The sequence below is a fragment of the Trichechus manatus genome, unplaced genomic scaffold, assembly GCF_000243295.1.
Source record: "Trichechus manatus latirostris isolate Lorelei unplaced genomic scaffold, TriManLat1.0 scaffold00017, whole genome shotgun sequence".
Classification (NCBI taxonomy): Eukaryota; Metazoa; Chordata; class Mammalia; order Sirenia; family Trichechidae; genus Trichechus; species Trichechus manatus.
The window spans coordinates 16,512,888-16,536,480 of NW_004443953.1; the positions used below are offsets into that span (position 1 = coordinate 16,512,888).

General features: G+C 39.4%; 1 protein-coding gene across 1 annotated transcript in view; it reads left to right on the forward strand.

Annotated features, from left to right (window-relative positions):
- Window positions 1–23,593, forward strand: part of SOBP (sine oculis binding protein homolog) — a 165,024-nt gene that overhangs the window by 48,635 nt on the left and 92,796 nt on the right. Inside the window, 1 exon segment of the mRNA XM_023727620.1 lies at window positions 4,526–4,677. Within this exon segment, the coding sequence (XP_023583388.1) occupies window positions 4,526–4,677 (152 nt within the window).

The following is a 23,593-nucleotide window of genomic DNA, read 5'->3' on the forward strand; positions in this document are numbered from 1 at the left end:
AAAAGAGATTGGCTGCTAACCAAAAGGTTGGAAGTTTGAATCCATCAGCTGCTCCTTGGAAACCCTATGGGGGCAGTTCCACTATCTTATAGGTTGCTATGAGTCAGAATTGACTCTACGGCAATAGGCTTTTGTTTTGTTTTGTTTTAAAGTCTTTCAAATTGAATAATTCCAAGAAGGGTTGCAAAGAAAACAATCTTTAACCCTAGTTTCTTGACTGCCCCCAGGCTATGTCTTTATTCCATTCTTAAATGCTCCAACAAATAGATTGAAAGAGTGTTGTGCATGCTGTACCTTCGTTTTATGGTGTGGGAGACACACAGGAGTCACCTCAGACTGCCTGGAAAATTGTCTAAAAGGTAATTCAGGTCTCAAAATGATTATCTGGATGTGCACATGCTAGGAACTCTTGGAGGAGATAGACATCAGCAGCCGGTACTTTCAAAATTTTCCCTTAGTAATGGGCTCCTGTGAAAATCACAAAGGATGGTAAATCTAAAGTTTAATGGCTTGGGGTTCGTTAAGACCCTCCTGATTTTCTCTGGGCTCTGGTCAGGTATGCTAATATGTATATACTTAGCCAATTCAAACACCCCCTAGACAGTCAGTGACGAATAGCTGTCCTTATTTTTAAAAGTCACCAGATAAGGCAATTTCTCAAACAGCTTCAGCAAGGCATTCCAGAAATGCTTGATCTCATACTTTTGTGCACTATAATAAATAAATACAATTTTGATTTCATTTCAGAGGTAATTAATCTGAATTTCCCCTTCTGGGATTTAAAGTAGAAAAATGTTCTATAGCTCTTTGAACATTAGACTGGAAAGAAAATGCCCTCAAACATTCTGCTTAATTAAATTCTAAAGAGGTGGTACAAACTTTTCATGATTAACTGAAACCTGCATATTTTGATTGATGCATATTTATATGATATTATCATATGAAAATTCCATCATGTTATACAAACTGTTCTCTTTGGGAATGTGATTTAATGCTGTAAACATTTTGTGTTTGTTGTTGCATTGTTCGTTATGAAAAATACAGTCTAATGGCTGTAAGGAAAAAGATATTATGTGAATTGTCTTTGAAGTAACCTCTAGTCTTTAATGCCACAAACGGTTAGCCTAAATATAAGATGGGAACTCCCGATTTTTTCTAGTTTGAGGAATTATTTTTTAAAAATGAAAACAATTTTAAGCGGATAAAGTTAGAAAAGCTAATGTGCTTGAGTCTTCCTTCTATTTCGCCAAAGTAAAGCCCTGGTGGTGCAGTGGTTAAGAGGTACAGCTGCTAACCAAAAGGTCAGCAGTTGGAATTCACCAGCCACTCCTTGGAAACCCTACGGGGCAGTTCTACTCTGTCCTATAGGGTTGCTATAAGTTGGAATCGACTCGACGGCAACAGGTTTGATTTGGAAAGCGTACACATTGCTTCCAGGTTTCAGGTAGAGTAAGATGTGGATGTTGAAACGGACCTATCCCTTTGACTTTAAGCATTTAAGAAAGGTGCGCTTTTCTAGGTGTGTGGTCTTGCTGTTCAAGACAGAGACATCAGCAGTGGCTGGTGAGAGAATTTTGGCTGTGTTTTGGCTGCCAAAATTAATTTAGATAATTACAGTTCTTTCTTAGTTTCTTAAATATAACGTGAATGTAAGTGACTTTCATAAGACTAGGATACTGAGATATCTGAAAACGTTTTCTTGAATTTTTGGGACAATCCACTTATCAGACTCTTCCTTGGATCATTAGCTATTGGTAACAGTTTGATGACAGAAAAGGAGAAATCTAATGGAAGTTTTCCAAAGTATTTGCCTTTATGAAATGGAATTTCATGAAAAACGGATGGGAGTGCTGAAAAATTTAACAAGACAAATGCCAACCACCATTCTCAGCGTTTTCTCACTGCCAGATACAAAAGTGCACAATTTCTTTTGTCTCATCTTCCCAGATAGTTACTTGGTAGTAAGAATGACTTATAAAAATAATCTGTTTTACGATTCTACTTTTTGTTTATTTGTTAGGTCTGTTTAAGAAAGTATCCTTGCTTCCTCTTTAAAAATGACCAGTGAATCTGTCTGGTGCTGATGGAGTCAAGCATGAGAAAGTCCTTCGAGCTGCTGTTTTGCCCCCAAATATCATCCCTGCAGGCCAGAGCAGCAGGCGAAGTGCCTGGCCTTGTCCTAGCTTCGCTCTCTACCCTTTCCCCTCTCAGTTTGAGTTCGTCATAGTTAAAGATCTAGGACTTAAAAATCTTATATTATATTATTCTTAAGAATATTTAATGATGAAACAACGAGGGGACGCCGATGCATGTTCTAAAGCGGCTCCTCAGGAAGTGGGGTCTTCCTATTGAACTGTGAGGCCAAGTGATTTCCCCCGTACAAATGTTTTTTCCTTACAGATTTCACCAGAATCAAGCTTATTGCCAGCGGATCATTTGTGAGAGTTCTACTATATTACCCTCTTTTTCAGGAATTTAAGATTTTAAGGCAGTTCATCAGAAACTATTAGACAGTGCTAGTTAGTGTAGTAATCACAGATGGTTATTTAAAAGATCTACTATTTCTAATCTAATTTTAAAAACTTCTCCATATTCTAAGCAAATTATAGAGCTTTGTTAATTTCTCATGGCCTATAAAATGTCTATATGTAGACAGGTGCCATGTTAGGAATCATATAAAATAGAAATAAAGGCTTTCTTTGAATAGAATAAATTAAAAAATGCATAATTATATGAAATTTGAATGAATATTATGACTCCATCTTAAGAAAGTTATGTTTTCAAAAAAATGTTTGATTAAAATTAAAGGTCATTTTTACACTGTCTTGTCTGATGATTAACAATAAATCGCAATATGTAATTTGTGAAATAAAATGTAGATCGTTAAAATGACAATATTTATTCCATTAAGGTAAACAGAATCCTGCACACAGTTCTGAGTGATGATACTCAGGGGGAAAAGAGCTGTATCACTGCACTACAAATTAGTTTGCTTCTAATTTTGCAGGCTGATGACCGCACTGCCTCAAACCAAATCTTTCCACTGGAAATGGAATGATTGCATGACAGACTCTATGAACCATGAATATGTCAACAACTCATGGACCAGGCCTTGCTTAGCAATTAGTCTTTGGGGAATTTTATTCAGAAATCAAACAACACTATATCAGAGCTTGTTGGGGATTTTATGATTACCATTCATGTCTGGAGCATGAGTCTGGGTTAGTACAAAAAAAAAAAAATCCATAAAGGAAAAAGAGATGTGGCTGATACTGGCAATCAGTCATACACACACATTGTCAACTGGAAGGACAGAGAAAATTCAAGATATAGCAAAAGCCCCAGGAGGCAGTAAGGAAATATTTCTTAGGCTTCTATTTAAAGCATCCTTTTTTACCCTTGGCCCCTCAGAGTTGTCAGTGTTTCCCACATTTTAGTCATTTGAATATCACCATTACCATTTTTTTATATCCTCTTACCATCCACACTATGTACTTTATTGACTCGCTTTAAAAGCCTTAAAAGCTTACCTTTGTTTTAAGCAGTAATGTTTGTGATATCATGAGCTCGTTGAGTCTAGTTTAGTCTGTTTTCTTTTCATACAAAGGAAAAGAAATACAGAATTTTAAATATTGAAAATATTTGCATACAGCCTAGAACCATTCTGAGCACCTCAACAACGTGGGTGACGAGTCCTAGAGGAGATGGGAAGGTCACCAGTCTGGCTGAGAATGATCTGGGCAGCCGTGTGACCTTGGGTCTTATGGCTGACACCCCATTACCATCCCTCCATCCTGGGACCACAAGCCATATCACATGGATGAGAATTTAAGTCAGACCTGTGCCTTCCTGAGGAGACCAGAACAGGAGAACAGGAAGCCTGCGACATAGGAGACTGCTCAGTGAGCCCGGCTCATCCCTTTCCATCGCCAGAATCTGGCCACTCACATCTTTCTGTCTTGGACTAAACACATCAGTTTGGGATTGTTATATTTCAAAAGTCAACAACACCCCATATCATTCAGCAATTATAGGGCACGTGCCATGATTGAACCCAACTCCTGACCATCAAGCTTCACACTAGGCATCATCACATTCATAGGTTAGCACTGGGTGTCTCACCCCATGCAGACCCTGTAGGCTTTCAGCAGAACCCTTGAAGAAATGGGTCATTTTACAAACTTTCTTAGAACTGGGGCTGGTTTAACCAGGCAGATTAAGTATTTTAACCAGGTTAAGAAGCCCTAGGAAACCTCACCCCGTGGCTCTGCAGTCATGCTCTGGTTTTTAAGTAAATGATGTCCTTTGGAAACTTAGGAGGAAAAAAAAAGAAGAAAGAAAGAAAGAGAAAAAACAAAGCACTGAGGCTTCCGCCTCAAGAGCTGGCTCTCCTACTGGGTCAGAAAGTAGTGAGATTCAGAAACTAAAATAAGACCTCAGTAGCTTCTGTCAGGGTCAGGGGGTGTCTAAGTTTGAAGGGATGTTTGCTTCTGATATGAACATTTTTCTTATACTTTTATTATAGAAGATGATGTGTCAAATGTACAAATAATGTGTGCCTGGTGCCAGAAAGTGGGAATCAAGCGCTATTCCCTGAGTATGGGAAGTGAGGTGAAAAGCTTCTGCAGCGAGAAGTGCTTTGCGGCCTGCCGACGAGCCTACTTCAAGAGAAATAAGGTAAGAGCACTGTAGAGAGGCAGCCTACAGGCCTCACCAAACGGCGTGCGCCAAGTGTCTTTTAGCTTCTAGCTGAAAACACTGCACGCCTTTTACTTTTACGCTTTTACTCTCTCTCTTTTGCCTGTTCTCTTTCTCTGTCATACTTAACCTTTTGGAATAAGCACCCCCCTTCTAATGTGTAACCTGTTCTTCAGTTTCTCTTGGCTTGGTGTTTGAATTCTGAGAGGGTGAATGAATCTGGCGAGGACAAGGTAATCACAGCTGGCACCCTAAGTGACAGTGTCTCTCCAGCAGTAAAGTGCACAGACTAGAGTACATGGAAGATAAGTGGTAGAGATTTCTCATAAAGGCCAAGAAACTGGCCACGTGAGTGTGGCCAGAAAGCTTTAGTCCACTCAATTGAATACTTGTTCCCAATGGGAATATTGCTCTTGCTCATTCCAAAATCTGACCCACAAATTCTAGACAAGAGTTTCTCGACACCTTATAGTCATGTTAAAATCGATAGATTTTGAGAAAAGGTGAAACAATGAATACATGAACCATGATTGCTCACACAGCCAAATATTTGTGAGAAGCATGATGGATGAACACAGGAACAGCCCTAGTTAGAGGTTTTTTTTTTAAAGACATCTCAGGTCTGAAGAAGTCCATTCAGAAGATTGTTAACCGCCATTTACAGGAAATGGAATGCATGATGTTTTTATTATCACACACACTCACACACCCACACACCCATCACAACTAATTTTTTAATCCTTGAGGAACTGCCATAGCATTAAGCCACCATTTACTGAAATAAACTGCTAGTCCTTGATTATTTTCCATTGATCTGTAAAGCTTCCTTTATTACTAAAATCATCCACATTTTGCTAAGCATTCCTATTTCCGTAATACAAGATCAAAATCTGTCCTTTCTTGAAGGAAACTATTATTTTTTTTTTTTTTAGTCTGATATTTGCAATCCTGAAATGCTAATCATGGGCTTGCTGCATTGCAAGAAGCACTGTTGCAGTAAATTATCTCCCTGCAAATTTGGGTCACATCATTCTGCCAAAAAACATAATGCCGGAAGAATTAGGCTGCAGAATTCAGCAGGGTGGAATTTTAGTAGCAGTCTCTAAGAATTAGGCTCATAATCTTCACTAGAACAGAAAGGCAAGTAAGGAAATTGTCTGGAATTCTTTTGGAACGGTCAACAGTCGAGTTCACTTTCCCCTGGGAGGGTCCAGTGAGGCTAGGGAGGAGGGTGGGAACAGCAACGCACGGGAGACACGTTTTGTTTTAATATGGGAGGATTAAAATGATCTCCAAGACCCCGGATCTCCCGTTTTGAATTCTGAGCACTGGGGTAACAATTACAGGAGTGAACCCAGTGCTTTCTTCTTCAAAGCCCTCCTTACCACAACAAAATACTTTGCATTCCATTCCAGAAGATGACCGTAGAACAGGGGTTTTTTGTCTTTCTGTAATTCTGAAGGTTTATGGGTCTGACTCTTGATAGGCTGCCAGTAGTGAATAAAATCAAGCAAGATGAATTTGTCACAATTCTGATGATACATGTTACAATTTGCAAAGTGATTTTACTTTAGTAAGCCTTTGAAGGAAGCCCCTGGTGGCGCAGTGATTAAGAGCTCAGCTGCTAACCAAAAGTTCTGCAGTTTGAATCCACCAGCCACTCGCTGGAAACCCTATGGAGCATTTCTACTCTGGGTTGCTATGAGTCGGAATTGACTTGATGGCAATGGGTTTGGTTTTGGTTTGGAAGCCTTTGAAGCAATGCAGCGCACCCATGATTAGTATTTCAGGATTACGTGATTAGCATTTGTTACATTATTATAAAATGTAAGGTCTAACTGAATTTAAACTTCTGTAGCATACATTTTTGCAAAATGGATAACTGAGATCCAAGATAAGAATTAGTATTTGGAATACTTACAGTAGGTAAAATCAGCAGGGGATATTGGGATAGGTCTTTGAACATCTTGCCAAACCTGGGAGTTGCAGTGGTTTGATATTTAACCAGTGACATTATCTGCTGATCCCAGTAGCCCATCACTGTACATACAATACCTGTCTTCTCTACAATCTTCATGCTTATTTATGTATAACAAAGCTCTGCCAAAGTTCTCATTTTTCAAATAGAGAAATAAACTGGTCACATCACCTGCTGGATTCACTTTTTTTTAAATTCTAGAAGTATTATCTCTGCACCAATATTATATTGTATTACAGTAAACATGTACAGCTGCTGCATTTCTGTTAACTGATAGGATTTTGTGGTCATTTCATTTAGAGCTTGGGTTTCCTAATGGATCGTATTAGATACCAGTCCCCATCCTGCCATTTCTAAGAGCTGCCGTTAGAAGCCCCAGGGTGTTCCCCACTGAAGACAATAGCAGATAGCTATTTCTCTTCTTGTATCACTAACAGTGTCTTACTGGCTTTAGTCCTCATTATTAAGATTGTGGACTTTCTTAATCTTAGAAAGAGGGCAAAATTCTTCCCATTCCTACATAAAAAAAATTTTTTTTTCAGACAGAACTATACACTTTTAAATATTGAGAAGTGGATGGAAAGCAGAGTGACTTATGTGTGCAGAACACAATTTTGCCTTAGGTATAATGTAGATTTTAAAAAAACATGTACAATTAACTATGCTTTATAATGACAGCCCCATTTCTTGCAGGATAGCACGCTTGGATCTAAAAATGGTCTCTAAGTTGAACCCAAATTGCATGCATAACTTTACGAAGAAAAATCCTAGTAGAAAAGGTAGCTAATTAGGAGCAGCATTCAGCTGACCTCTGCTTTGTGTCTGAGCAACACCTGCATTTGTGAATGTAAATTGGACAGCTGTGCCTGTGGTTCCCCTGCTATCCTCTTCACAAATGCTTGGGTATATAGGCAGGAATTGATTTGCTGCTAAAAACATGGACAAAAATAGCCCAGTTCTCAAAATGAAGGCCCACTGAAAATTAGCTCTTTAAATTTCATTTGCTTATCAAACCTTCGTTCCTCTTTGGGCTCTGTGTCTGTTGAATGGGTTAGGTGAAAAATGTCACATAAGTCTCTCATAAACCCTGGCGCCATGAAGTAAGGTGGGACGGATCGCAACCAAGTTAACCATTTACAGCATGGAGGTTATATTTTTAAACTGAATTTAAAATTTCATTTGAAGAGTTGTTTGGATTGCTATAAGTATGTAGGCTTTCTTCAAAGTGCTTCCACTAAACACTTTGCTGTAGGGAGCCATGAATCATAGCTGTATCCAGTTAAGGAATCCAACTACTAGCTTACACATTTTGGGATGTTAGCTCTAAGAAGTGAATAGTGTTAATTCATAATTATATTATGTAGAATCTGCATCCCCTAAAGGCTCAATTCCTGGCTCAAAAGTTTTTGAAACAGTGAATGACAAAAGTAGCAATATTTTTTAGCGTATGGACATTGAACAAACAATGGGATGTCAATCTCATTACTTAATGCACGAGAGACTTTTCAGAGACTAATAGCTCACTCTTTTCCCAGCCCCTTTTTGAGGCCACAAGTAGAGAAAGACTTGAGAAGATTTGGTTCACCTAAGAGTTGGAAAGTCACAGAGACTTCTTAGTGGTTTTGCAAGAAATGCCGAAACATTTAGTCTAACCTGCTAATACTGGTTCTACTTTGCACAATAACCGACATTTAAAATATTCTTTCCTAAGGGAGTGATGCCTTGTAACCACTATCTCTCTAAAAACAAGAGAAACAAATAAGACCACAAATAGTGGTCATTTCCAAAGAGCTTTTATTAATTTTTTTTCTCAACAATCTTTTTTCTTTTTGCATGGAAAATATCCTGCTGTCTAAACTAATGTCCAAAAATCAAGCAGGAAACCAAAACTCAGGAGAAATGGCCAAGGCAGGCAACATAAGGAATAATTCTTTCTTTCCTCCTTCAGATCTCAAGTTTATAGTGTTCTTTATGGATTAGTGGCATTATTGATTATTTAGTAACAACTACAAATTCCTAAGGACATCAAATTTTTGTCTCTTCGTGCTAGTTTTTCATAGAAATAATAGATAGAAAGAATAGATAGAAATACTTCTTCAATATCAAAATGTTGCTTTTCCCCAGCAGACCTTAGTTCAAAAAAACCTAGATGGATAAGAGATAAGGATACATTAAAAATAAAAAAAGTATATAGATAGAAACATTTTCAAATGATGCTATTAAAATATCCTAACAATTATTATAATAATAACATAAATATTCATTGAGAAGAATATTGCATTAAATAAACATTTCTTTTAGTACTTTCAAACTATATCCCTGGATATATAGCATGTGTATAGATTTTCTAGAACAGATCTCTTTTGGAAGAACCTATTGCATATTAACATGTACCATTGTATTATTTGGAAACACATTTTATTTAGACATAGACTACTGGTCTTTTTATTAAACTTGAATATATCCTGGGAAAGATGTCTCAGTTTCAGACTTAATTATAGAACCTAGCAGTACGGAAAAAATGTGTTACAGTTGCCCTGTTAATCCAGTGATTAAACTGTCTACTTTTTTCTCTTTAAACACCTGTAAGATTTAATTCGCAAAATGGCTATCATTCATGAAGGTCTGGAGAAGGATGTTAAGAAATTACTTGCAATTAATGTCCCCTGACTGCCTGAAGCTCAGGCCACAAACCTGTTTTTGCCAGTTGCTTGAAAATATCCTTGGTCCACAAGCTCTCCCAGAGAGCTCAGGGTTCTTCTGTGGATTCACCTTGTTTCCATCTGGTGTAGTGAGCCTGTTGGGTTGATCTACCTGCACCTGGCCTGCAGGATGATTGCCTTGGTTCTGCAGAGTCCACTGGAACTGTGCTGTAAGCCACCCACTATCTTTCACGTAGGGTGGCCTTTCCCTCCCAGGACATCAGTCTGCAGGCCAGGGGCTGTGTTCCCTGTCGGTCACAGCAAACAGAGGCGTCTTCAGCAAGCTCTAGGGAAAGAACAACAAATCCAACTGTTTTCTTGTTCTCTGGTATTTTGAAATATGGCATGGAATATTGATGAGGTGCTGCAAATGAGAGCCTGTGAAAAGCAATAGCAGAGGAGGGGTAAAGTGTTCCTCCTTTGAAACACATCTGAGGTGTTGGTAAAGCAGGAAGGTTTTGGCCAATGAAGTGTGGTGAAGGTCAGTTTAAAGTGAGCTCCAGGCTCTGGAGCATGAACAGAATGGAGCAAACGAGTTTGTCCTGAGAGAAAGGACACTTCTGTTTCTAATGGGCTGTATTTTGGGAGCTTGTAGGGGGAATGGAGGAGTAATTTTAGCCCATTACCCAGAATAGACTTCAAATTCTGAATAACATCAGATATTTTAGACTAAATGTTAAGAGATGAACAAAACCCCAAATAACTTCAAGCCCCAACCTGTACTTCAAGCCCCAACCTGTATTCAACATTTCTTTTCAGCAAGCAAAATAAGAGGGCAGATTTTCCATAGGCCTGAATCTGGTTACGCAGGAATCAATACCCAGGGCTATTGACATATATGCTTGAATGTTAATTTTCAGACACAGTAAATCTCTGGACATCCTTCTCGTGATAGCTAATGCTCCACACTTAAATCAAGTTTTTCTCATCTGAACTGCCAGTAATTATCCAATCCATCTAAAAGGCACGCTCCCTTTTAACATTAACCATAGTGTCAGATTGCATCAGCCACATTGTGTTCTGGTGACTGCTGCTGCGGAGTGATGAATGTGTGTGCTTTGAGCTCATAGTCCGGCTGTCTGTTTGGGCAGTGGGCAGTTCAGGGAAACAAATGATCAGGAAGGGATCTATTTATTTGGGAGGTACGTTCTCCTTATCGATCTAGTCACTTGCATTTAAGGAATTATCTTGGGGGTCTTTTTTGATGTGCTTCTCCCATCATAAGCTGCATCCAGCACAGAGTTACTCTTTGTGTCTGACTTAAAAAGGAAGGTGTCATGAGACTTTATTAATAAAGACCAAGTGGGAAGAAGGTTCTATGAGTACTCGGTGTGCTATCCAAGACAGAACAATTGTGCATTTTCCTGGGACTGTAGTTATGCTCTTAATTCACATGCTTTGTTAAAAAATGTTACGTCTAAATAAGTGCATATGTAAGACAGGGCAGGTGGCTTGCCATGAGACATTTTAAAGTAATAGTTTGAATCCAGAATTTCTCTCATCCATGTTTGCAATCTCTGGTTACAAAAGCTAATACGTTCAACAAAGCCATATGCAGGAGATGCAAGTCTTCAGCATGGCTTGGTTTATTTTTATTTTTCCTAACCTCAATACCTCTGGATAGCCTTGGTGCTCATAAGCAAAAACCTGAATTGGGCAAGCCATATGTAATTCTTAGTTTCTTGGACCCTTTTTCTCTCTGTTCATATTATCACAGATAGGGATGAAATTAAGAAAATCTTGCTGTAGATGACCACTTAATTTCTGCTCTGGCAGTTTGGACTGAGAATGGGAAATTCCCTATGTTACAATCCACCGTTAGGGTGTCTGTGCACACAGAGGAATCTAATGTCTACCCACAGACCGCCTTGGAAGGTTATAAACGTCAGTCTATTGCATTCTCTGTAAACACAGGCTGTGGGCCAGAGCTGGGCATTACTGCAAGCACTAGAAGGCAGATCAATGGCTTAATGAATCTATAAAAGATGCTTAAACTCTGCTGCAATTTACTGAACACTCTAGTTAAATGAAACTCCTGTAGTCTTTAACAAAGACAGAGATAATCAATGGCCGGGGATGGAAGTCAATGCCCAGTAATCACAGCCTCCCAGAATGTGTGTTGTTGTCTCATGTCTAACAGAAGGTTAGTCAGATTCAGGCTCTGAGGCCCAGTACATCTATATTGATATTTGCTCAATGTTTGAGAGCTGAATTTGGCCCAAAGATGACATATTCTTAGTAGTGTTTCTTCTGTGACGACTATTTTTAAACTGTGGAGTATATGTTTTTAAAAATAACATGTCTTTAAAGTGACAAGATTAAGCTCAAGAATTTTATTTATTCTAACATGTACTGTCTTTGTAAGTTATTCCCATGATGAGAAGTAAATAAGGAAATAAAATCCATTCATAATTAAATTCTGAAAATGTCAAAAAAATTGTTTCGTTTTGGAGTGTCCTGATTAATCCTTCCATGGTAAAATATTCCTCATTAGTTTGCTATGGTTAAGGGTTAACCACTCCTATTATAAATTCAGATATTAATGTATTTTCTGCTTAATTCGTCTTCTAATAGAGGAAAATATAGTTAGTGGATATGAGTTTTTTTTACTTCCAAATGTGCTTTGGAAACATTACACTGATGTATGAGAGAGCTTTGGAGGCGTGTAGGAGAATTCCTTCATAAATATGTTGAGATGTATTTCAAAGCATTTAAGCACTTTTGATTATGAAAAAAAAAAAAACTGCCTTGACTTTGAAATGATTACTTTTCCATAGAGATCATAGAATTTGTGGCATAAATAAAATATTTTGCATCTAATTTTTGTCATACAAATTTAAATTTTCTTAATGTTTAATTTTCTTGATTTGCTAAATAGCATTAAGAGAGTGGGCTCCTACTCAGTGGGTAATAGTAATAAGGAGTGTTGAGGTATGATGACTGCTAATCTGCTTCATTGGCCTTTTGCCAAACATTCCATGACAAAGTAGTGATTCTATGTGGATGCAATAAATGATATGGTATCTTGTAACCAGTTGTGATAGAATGATTTCACATTTTTAAAAATATGGTGATAACTTCTATGATTGCACATCCAACTCTTTGTTATAAGGAGAATCTTTGGAGGTCCTAATATTTTCTGTGATCATCTAGTAGGAAGTATGTTTAATAAGTTGAAGCTATTTAAGTTGTTGATGTCAAATATTTTAGGGATACAGAGACCCAGAGACAAGATGACGTAAAGCTGAGAAAATAGGTAAAGACAAAGGGGATTTGCCCAACAGGAGACAAGTACCTCTTTGCTGCTTTTTTCTTCTTTTTTAGCCAAGCTAAAAAAAAATCCCTATTATTTACTTGTTTATTCATTATTAAGAAAAACACATTAAAAGGATATGTAACCCTCCATGAGATGGACTGACACAATAGCTGCAACAATGGGCTCAAACACACCCATTGTGAGGATGGTGCAGGACTGGGCAATATTTTGTTCTGTTATACAAAAGATCACCATGGGTCAGAGCTGACTTGATGGCAACTAACAAGAACAACACCATGGGCTGAGGGACACTGGTAGTTTAGTGGTAGAATTATCCCCTGCCATGAGGGAGACCGGGGTTCAATTCCCAGCCAGTGTACCTCATGTGCAGCCACCACCCATCTGTCACTGGAGTCTTGCGTATTGCTACAATGCTGAACAGGTTTCAGGGGCGCTTTCAGACTAAAACAGAGCAGGAAGAGATGCCTGGTGATCTAAATTCTGAAAATCAACCAGTGAAAACCCTAACGATCACAACGGTCCAATCTACAACTGATCATAGGGATGGGGACTGGGCAGGGTTTCCTTCCACTGTGCATGGTGTGCCATGAGTTGGGGGCTGACTCCATGGCAGTGAACAAGAACAACAACAACATAATGTGCTAGGCACTGTTTTAGGTTTAGTGGATACAATACTGAAAAAGAGAGATAATCCCCACCTTAAAGAGGTTTACATTCTAGTGGGGGAGATCGATAGTATACAAGTCTGTGTATATATATATATATATATATATATATATATATATACATGTAATATACTTTCAGGTAGTGATAAATGCTATGAAGAAAAAGCAGAGTGAGAGGATGGGTAGTGATGAGGTTCCATTTTTTTATCTGGCCATCACAGATGAGGTGACTTGTAGGTAGAGACAGAATGAAGTGAAGGAGCCAGTCGTGTAAAGAGCTTGCAGCAGAGGGGTCCAGGAAGGAGGGGAGCAAGTGCAAACAGAGATCCTAAGGCAGGAATAGGTTTGGCGTTATTGAACAGCAGCAAGAAGCAGCAAGCGTCTGGAGCTGAGTGACCAAGGTGGTTAGAAGCCAGATCATGTAGGCTGGAGAGGTAATAGTTTGGATTTTATTCTAAATGTGATGGTGACTATTGGAAGGTGTTGAGCAAGGTGGGTGATATGATCTGATTTTCATCGTTGATTGGACTTCTGTTAAGTAAGTAATATGTTTAAGATCTTGGAGGATTTAGACTGTAAGCAAAGACAAAAGCATTCCTATCAAAGTTGGGTGTGTCTAGCAATAGAAAACTGAAAATATCTTATTCACTGAATTATTCATTAGTAGTTATGAAACATTTCCCAGTAGCAAAAGTGTGTTGAACCAATTTAGAGTTTTTTGGGCAAGGTGTGGGAGTAAAGGAAACAAAGATGGATGTTATTGGTTAAATGTCCTGCTTGACACAGGGGTTTTCTTTCTATGGGGTACATGGGGTTTACCCCCAACCTAGTGGAGAGATCACTGTCTTTGACTGGGAGACCTACAGTATCTACGAGGCTTTTTCAAGCTCTATCCCTAGAAGTGGCATGATGAAAAGGAAAAAGTAACTTTGAAAGGACTGTGTTTTGATAAAGGGATTATTCTGAAGTTGATCTTATTCTAAGAGTAGACTTAGTTTGATGATTATTTATGAGGTTTATCAGTCAGGACCTTATATGTAGGTATCAGAAGACCCAACTCAAACTGGTTTAAACAATAAAAGTCATGGAACTGCAAAGTCCTGAGGTAGGGTGTGCCTTGGGGTTGATCGATCCAGTGGCACAGTGCTCTTATCGTGGTCCCATTTCCTTCTATCTCTGTATTCTTCTGTACAGTTGTTGTTGTTAATTGCTGTCAAGTTGGCTCTGACTCATGGTGACCTTATATATAACACAATGAAGCATTGCCAGGTCCTGCACCATCTTCATGATCATTGGTGTGTTTGAGTCCATTGTTGTGGCTATTGTGTCAATCCATCTCATTGAGGGTTTCCTTTATTTTCACTGATCCTCTACTTTACCAAACATGATGTCCTTTTCTGGCAATTAGTCTTTCCTGATGATGTGTCCAAAGTAAACAAGCTGAAGTCTTGCCATCCTTGTTTCTAAGGAGCATTCTGGTTGTATTTCTTCTAAGGCTGATTTGGTCATTCTTTTGGCAGTTCACAGTATATTGTGTGCTCATATCCCAAGGCAAGCACCCAGAGGCCATTGGATGGCTCCAGCAGAAATCAGAACTATATGCTTCCTTATTTACATCTACTAGAAGACATAGTGCCTTTGTCCTAGAATTCCAAGCAAGAGTTTTGAAATTCACCTTCATCGGCTATGCTTAAGGCACGTGCACATGCCTGAACTAGGGACTATGACCAGGGAAATGGAAGGCTCTAATTAGCCTGAGCCAATCAGGGCTTCCCTCTGAAGTTGGGATTAGGCTCATTTTCCTCTGAAGCCCATGGGCTGCATGGGGAAGGGTAGCTACCAGAATGAAAATCTTGGAACTGCTAAAAGAGGGAGAAGGTCAGAGTGATGGCTGATGGTAGGTGCCAACAAATGTCCTCTCAGGAGAAGGAGAGGTGATTTCATGAGGTTGAATTCTTTACACAAAGAATATATCACGTGGAAGAAGGAAACTGGAATCCAAGTATAGACTGAAAGAGAAAAATGTGGTTAGTTTTCATTATAGGGTCCTTAGATGAACTACCTTTTCTACCCAGGACCAGCTGGTTTGAGAAATCTGATTATTAGATCGATGATATAATTGATAAACCTTAGGCTTTAGTAGCAGGACTGAAGTGCTGGCTCCTTCTATTCATTTTGGGATCTGTAGAACATGAGATTGCACTGGGCTAAGACAAAGGGATTAGGGTTAGCTGTTAGAGATCCCCATTTATGAAGAGGAACATTACTGCACTTAATTTAGAACAGCAGATAGCCCAGCATATAGTTTCATCAATATAAGCGGCCTGGGAATTGCTGGTCAAGGACCATATTGGATATGGGAAGGCAGATGCCTGGGTCTGTGATGAGGCTGCTGCTACTCATCAAGAGTTAGCTTGCCCACACACTCTCTGTGGCTGAAAACTATCTGATAAGCAGAAGGGAAAGGGGAGCATTCAAAAGAATTGTGATTTAGTCTGAGGCTGAATGATCAAGTTCAAATGGCCAAAGGAGCAGAGGCCTTGAGGGTTGCAACTTTGACAGTTGTTAATTAATTAATTTACTCAACAAATACTTGTTAAGCAGCTACTATGTGCAGGCACAGTGCCAGTCATTGGAGTTACAGTGGCTAACAAAACCTGGTCCCTGCCTTCATGAAGCTTGCAGTCCAGCAGGGGATAGATATTTATTTAAATAATGACAGAAATGCTGTGATAAGAGCTATGATGATGTGGACACACACCATGAGAACCCCTAATGGAGATCTGACTAGTCAGAAGATCTGGAAGCTTCCCTGAGGAAATGGTGCCTGAGCTGAAATCTGAAGGATGAAGAGGTGTTAAGTAGGGAAAGAGGGGAAGGAAGAGCTTCTTGGGCAGAGGCCATGGCCAGTGTGACTTCCAGTCTAGGCTCTGATTTGCTAGTTTTTGGAGGGAGCATTTCAAGTTCTTTTTGAAGGGATGCAGCTTTGCTTACAAACAAGAAAACAACAAACAAATATTTCCTGGAAGTAGGAGCTCATTCATCCGGTTGATTGTGCTTTCATTCATTCATTCATGCATTCATTCTATCAACCCATGGGGATTGGCTACTACTTGTCCTGACTTCTTACTCAGCTTCATGGACTGTAGTTATCACATTACTAATTCATTTCAGGGGGTATGTTGACAGTGTATAATTGCTGAAGGTAAAGCATTTTGTAAATAAATAATAATAATAAAACAATGATAATAATAAAAGCATAAGTGTTTTAAATTAGCAAATGCATCAGAAAAGCGAGAATGACAACAGAAAAAAGACTGGATGAAAATACACTGATTTGAGAGAGAATAGTATAATTATTATTTGATGAATGTGGTTAGATGGTTGAAAATAAGTGGGATAAGTCACTTTTTGATGGAAAGAGCCACAGAAAGGGCAGATGAACCCCCTGGGTGTGAGGAAGATGGGTGGTTTTGTTATACCTAGTGAGAATTATAGAGCCGTCGTAACGTTAATACAAGGGCAGACAGGAAGTTTGGGTGATGATCAATTCCAGGACAGAGAAACGCTTATTAACACTCAGGTCCCCAGACTAGACAACTATGATAAAGTGGAAACAGAACAGCATGTCTGTTGGCACAATAACAGAGGGCGACTCTCGTGGCACAATGGTGTGGCGGGAAGGAAGGATTTCTCCTTTTCTTTGTATTCTTTGTTTCAGCCTGGTATCTCATTTTAGCACCTATAATCATGTTGACAACTCCGTAGAAATGCGATGATAAATAAATAGGCAGGTAAGGAATTCAGATTTTATCTTCCTGGCTATTAACTGGGTGATGTGAACATGGATATTCTAAATGAGAGGTGTTTGGATTTCAATTCAGAATGCCAAATAGAGAGGGAGCTGACCATTATCGAGCCTCCTGCACCTGCCTCAGGTGACTGTGAACACTCAGTACAGTTCAGCTGGAATCAGCAGCCTTCTGTCCCGGTTCAGTAGCTCTGGAAAACCACACATAGTGACAATCATTTCCAAATAAGGCTGATTTTAAAACTGTGATGAAAATGGCTAACAGCAGGCTGAAGGTTAAAGTAAAAAACTTAAAAACCATAAAATCTGCCTGGAGGCTATTTAAGCAAACTGTTTTAGAGGCACAGATGGTTCATATACCTCTGAGCCAAAAACAAAAAGTAAAAAGGGGACAGTAAAGCTGGCGTGATTAAGCAGACAAGTATGAAAGTTTTATTAGTACTAAAAAAGCATCCTTTAGAAAAGTAAAAAATCTGTCTTGGGAAACTCGGAAGACATGTTAAAGACCGACTGGAAATGGAGAGGGCAAACAAGATGCCGTTTCAGAAAGCGACCAGAGATAGTGAACACACAATGTACTTACATACACTGGCTAGCAGAAGCTGTGCTCTAAGGTTTGAAAACAGTGGGAGAGAAAAAGGCAGTGTGGACACCTGGGTGTGGCTTCCTTGACCTGTGTCAGTCTTCGATGCAGAGCAGTTTTTATAGGAATTTGGAGCAACTTAAATGGTGCTTTGGATCTCCAAAGAAAATCAGCTAAAGCAAATTTGACAAGCGCCATAAATCAGAGAGGGTCCAAAGCATATGAAGGAAATAAAGTACAATGTTACTGGGAGTATTATTAAAAGTAGTAAGTACAACTGAGAACTGGGAATCATTGGGGTGGGAGGGCAACTGACTTCTTTCAAGGGCACCCCTGAATTCATATGGATGCACCCCTCCAAGTATGTTCCCACGCATATGCACGCACCTGCACCTAAACACACGCAGAAACCCTCCAGATTTTAGATTGGTGAGCTTCCAGTATCATAATTTTGAGACCGGTCAGCCTCTGAAGAATAACAGAACAGTACAGCATTTGTGGGGTCACCACTTGAGAAGATTCCTCTGAGAAGAAAATAGTACTTGTGTCTTGAGTTAGCATTCAATATAAACCTAAATAAAAATGACCAAATATAGCCTCGCAAAAAGTAAGGTAAGTTGTTTGGATTTTCAAAAATCCAAGTAATTCACTTAGAGTTTGGCTGACGCTCTCCGAAGGGACCCTTGAGGAAAATAAATAACCAAAGGCAAGGAATACAGCGCTGCCTTGGATTAAGAACCTGGATAAGGAGCGGATGGTGTTCCTCAGAGTACAAATAAATTAATAGATACCATCCCAGGGGTTTATATTAGGAGTAGTGTCACTTAATATGCTGATTGCTTATTTGGAAATAGATGACAGGAAGGAGGGGAAGTTTGCTACTTTCTCTAAGCTGCTTTCGTTTGAAAAACCACAGAGGATTACTTCTCCACCCACTCCAAAAAAACTGCTCTACAAGCATATAAATATAACGAGGTAGCCTGCTATCAGATGCAATTCCATTCACTCAACTGTCAGCCAACACAAGCGACCAAAAGATTTGAATCCTTATACTCCCTCACACAGACTGACTCTCAGCATCCCCAGAGAGGGGAACTGGGTTGAGTCTGTAGGGGCTCAATGGTGTTGCCTGCCTAGAGCAAAAAATTAGCTTGTGAATGCTTGACTGCACTAAAGAAAAATTTTAAAAGCTGATAAAAGTACGCCAAACAATATGCTGATGATCAAGCTATGTCACATCTTCATGGGCAACATGTAGTTCATTCTTTTCTTCTTTAACCCAGTTTTTTCTAAAGGGCTAATGCTGAACTTTAAATGAATTGACATAGAGGATTAAATATATTTTCATTAGATTCCAGGTTATACAAATATGAGAATCAAGCGCCTGAAAAGGTGTATTATTGAGGACAAAAGGACCAATAATAAAACCAAAGAACTGGCAAAGATAAATGTAATGAAAGTGTACCCTGCCTCTTAACACTCGGGTAACCTTTGCAGTTGGCCGCCATGGAGAAAGGCTGGGTCAAACTCAGTGGCAGATGGTTTAATACATAGTGCGTATATTAATCCACCAAGGCAGCCCTAGAAATGCAAGCAGGTTGTTAATGATCGTGTACAGCAGTTGTGAGCTGCTCCTGCTTTTGCAGTAAGGTATTCAGATGTCATGCCTCAGGGTTCAAGTTGATGAGTTTGTGGGTTGGGAAAACATTTCCCCTTTTGTATTATACTGAACAGCTACTGAGCTATGCTTCAGGGGAGGGTGATTTAGACTACTTCAGGTGAGTGGAAGAGAGAGAAGGTAGACTCACATGCCAGGTCCATGATTTAGTTTGACCAATTCTTGCTTCTGGTTAAAGTGGTACTATTGAGAGTACATGAAGCCCTGGTAGCACAGTGGTTAAGTGCTCCGCTGCTAACCCAGAGACTGGTGGTTCGAACCCACCAGCCACTCTGTGGGAGAAAGATGGGGCAGTCTGGTTGGCAACCCTATGGGGCAGTTCTACTCTGTCCTATAGGGTCATTATGAGTCAGAATCAACTTGACGGCAGTGGGTTTGGTTTTGGTTTTATTGAGAACACATCAAGTATAAGGAATTTGTGAATAAAATTTGAAGCCAGCAGATACCACTGCTACACATCTATGGAAGTTCAAACTTGATAACAAATCAATACTGATTAAAAAAAAAAAGGAATCCTCAATCTATGGCCCGTTGGCACCAGAAAAAGTCTTGTACCAATTGTATAAGTTATTCCAAATTGTTTAGTAAATAAGAAAGAATATGACCCTCCCCCAAACTTCAGAGTATTCAAACTTGGCTTAGACGGTGAGTTAAAAACAGATAACACCCAGAAAATTAATTATTAAGAGGCAGATCCCAAGCACTAAACCATACTTGGGATTTCATGAAAATTGTGTTTATTGAAGCTTAAACCAAGATACAAGAGTTAAATATAAATTCGGGAAAAGCCGAATGAAAAGTTTAGATACCTTATAGGGTTTTGTATAGGGCTTCATTTCCTATTCAATGCGATGAGAGAATACAATTTAAGTGCACAAAATTAAATGGAGGTAGAGCTTGTTAAACATTTCCATTCCCCCACAAGTAGAGCTCTCCTCCTCATTCAATTCCTTTTGTTTACAATTCCCTTTCTTTACTTTTCCAGTGCAGTTATTTAGCACTTGGTAAATACCAGTTAAGTTTAATTCTTTATGACTATCGTACTAATATCCAACGGCTGCCATAACAAAGTGCCACAGACCAGGACAGCTTAAAATAACAGAAATTTATTCTTACTGTTCTAGAGGCTAAAAGTCCAAATTCAGGGTGTTGGTGGGGCCGTGCTCTCTCTGACGGCTCTAGGGGAAGATACTTTCTTGTCTCTTCTAGCTTCTGCTAGACCCAGGTGATTCTTGGCTTGTGGCAGCATAACTTCAATGTCTGTCTCTGTCTTCACATGGCTGGTTTCCCTTTGTGTCTCTTCTCTTCTGTAAGGACACTACTCATATTGGATTAGGACTCAACCTACTCCAGTACGACTTCATGTTAACTTAAATGATAACATCTCCGAAGACGCTATTTCCAAACAAGGTCATGGTCACAGGTACTGGGGGTTAGAACTTCAACATATCTTTTTATGGGACACAGTTCAATCCATAACAATCACATAATTCAGCTCTGGACAATGAAATCCTCTGCATCCCCAGTGCCTAGACGTTTTGGCTAAATGTTTGCTCAGGGGCCGGTAAAGATGATATGAACCTCAATTTCTTTCTCCCCATATAGGAGGATAGGGTGATGTATTGACTAAAATATATATCAGATAAATTATTGCAGTGAGCACCCACCACCTATATTCTCCAGAGATATCCAGGGGCCAGGGAAGTGGCAGCCATGGTCATGTTGCCCTAAACCAGCTGTGCGTGGGCAGGAGAAGCAGAGAGATGGGCCTCACTCACCTCTGGGCAGCCCTGTACCCACAAGCCTCTCCTCTAGGTACCTGGGAGGCCAAGCTTGCTCCTAAAAGGGACACGTAGGAAGTAGGTTGCTTCTACCTTGGTCTTGGGACCTGAGGTGAAATAGCTCCCTCTGTCACTTAGCCCCCTCTCAGTGGCAACTTTTAGGAAGGCCAGGGAAAATTTGACCCAGCACCCTTGGCTTGGGCCAGGATACTGGAATAGTTAGGGAAAACAGAAGGCTAGAGAGGAGCACAAGAATACATATTTGAGTACAAATAGGTGTGTGCTCAGAAGGAGCTCTGGTAGTGCAGTGGTTAAGTGCTTGGCTGCTAACCAAAAGGTCTGTGGTTCAAACCCACCAGCCACTTCACGGGAGAAAGATGTGGCAGTCTGCTTCTGTAAAGATTACAGCCTTGGAAACCCTATGGGGTAGTTCTACTCCATCCTATAGGATTGCTATGAGTCAGAATTGACTCCACAGCAATGGGTTTTAGATGTGTGTTCAACAAATAAATGAATCAGCAACTCAGGTCCTCAGAGGTTGGGACCTGTTTCAATACTGGATGCCATGGATCATAGAATTCTGAGATGTGGTTTGTGCTGAGAAGAATGTTTGAGTGTGTGAGTTTTCCATTGTATGTGGGTGTGCTTCTGTGGACATGGACCTCATGCAGCACATTTATTCCCTTACTCATTTATTCAGCCAGCATTATGGAGTATCCACAGCTTGCTGGGCATTGTTCTGTGGCTAGGGGTACAAAAATAAATAAGGAAAGGTCTCTGCCTCTAAGGCTCTCACAGTTGAACAGGGGAGAATGACAAGTAAACAAGCGATACAGTGTGGGGTGTGCTAGAATAGAAGTGTATAAGGAGAACTGGGGACCATAGAGTGACTTACTCAGCCCAGGGGCAGGCTGTGAGTGAGTGCATGTTAGTACGGGGACGAAAATGTGGATTCAGGAAATGGATAGAAAAGCTAAGGACTGTGAGGCAGAAAAAGGATCTGAATCAGAAATGAGAGCTCCACATGTCACACATGAAAAAACAAATCTATAACCCTTTTTGTAATTCCTACATAGTGTTTAACATTTTAAAATATTACAGACTTTATAAGAATATTTACAAGAATGCTACATGACTTAAAAAGTGATTTTTGACATCATTTTGTCTCCAGGTTGTATTATGAAGAAGTCTTTTTTGGGAGATAAAGGAAGCAGAGAAATAGAGAATATAACAGAGAGGGCTTGTAAGTGTAGACACACAAAGACTGAGAGATGCATAAAGAGTTTAATACTTATCTGTACATTTCCTGAACTCTTCAAACTTAAATTGATATTAGAAAGCTTCTCCCACAGCCTCCTTTTACAGATTAGAACACTGTGGCCCTGAGAAGTTAGGTTACTTGCAGGGTCACACAGTTAGTGAGGGGCGGATACTCCCACCATGATGAGGCCTCTGAAGTCAACAACAAGAGAAGAGTAATTGCAGTTACCTGAAGAGCAACAGAAACTGATCATCTTTATGATTAGAATAGCAATATTTAGTAAGAGTACATGTAAACTTTATAAAATGGCTTAGTATGGTATTTTTCAAAATTATTTTTTTTATCATGAACCCTTAGTAAGACATACCTTTTCGTTTTTAATTTAGTATGCACAAATATGCATGTACATGCATGCATGCATGCACACGCACACACACACACACACAATACTCATATCATGTTTCATAGAATCTGACATTTTCTTGATTTTACCAAAAAGTGTCAACAGAAGATTTTCACACAATTATGTGCAACTGCAACCTGGTGACAACAATGGTAAAAGGCATCATGATTTCAGAAGTGTTAAAATATGAAAAAATGTTTGAGTTTTAGAATATACAAAACAAAGCATATCTATTTAAAACTGAAACAAAAGCTTCATGAAACAATACTTATTTTTCTATGTGAAGTATGCTGATATTTTCTGTTTTAGTTCTATTTCATTAAAAAAATTGCTGATTGGGATTCACTAATGGGCTGAAAACCCAGCTTGAAAAACTAGATGAATAGATACATTTATATTAAGTGTAATCATTATGGTAGAATCGGTGGGCTTTCAAGATCTCATAATTGGGTTCAACTTGACCTTGACTCTATAATTTTACCAAGTTGTTGTTAGGTGCCATCAGGTCAATTCTGACTCATTGTGACCCTATGCACAACGGAACGAAACACTGCCTGGCCCCGCACCATCCTCACAAACATTGCTATGTTTGAGTCCATTGTTGCAGTCACTGTGTCAATCCATCTCATCAAGGGTCTTCCTCTTTTCTGCTGATCCTCTACCTTACCAAGCATGTTGTCCTTCTCCAGGAACTGGTCCTTCCTGACAACATGTCCAAAGTATGTGAGATGAAACCTTGCCATCCTCACTTCCAGG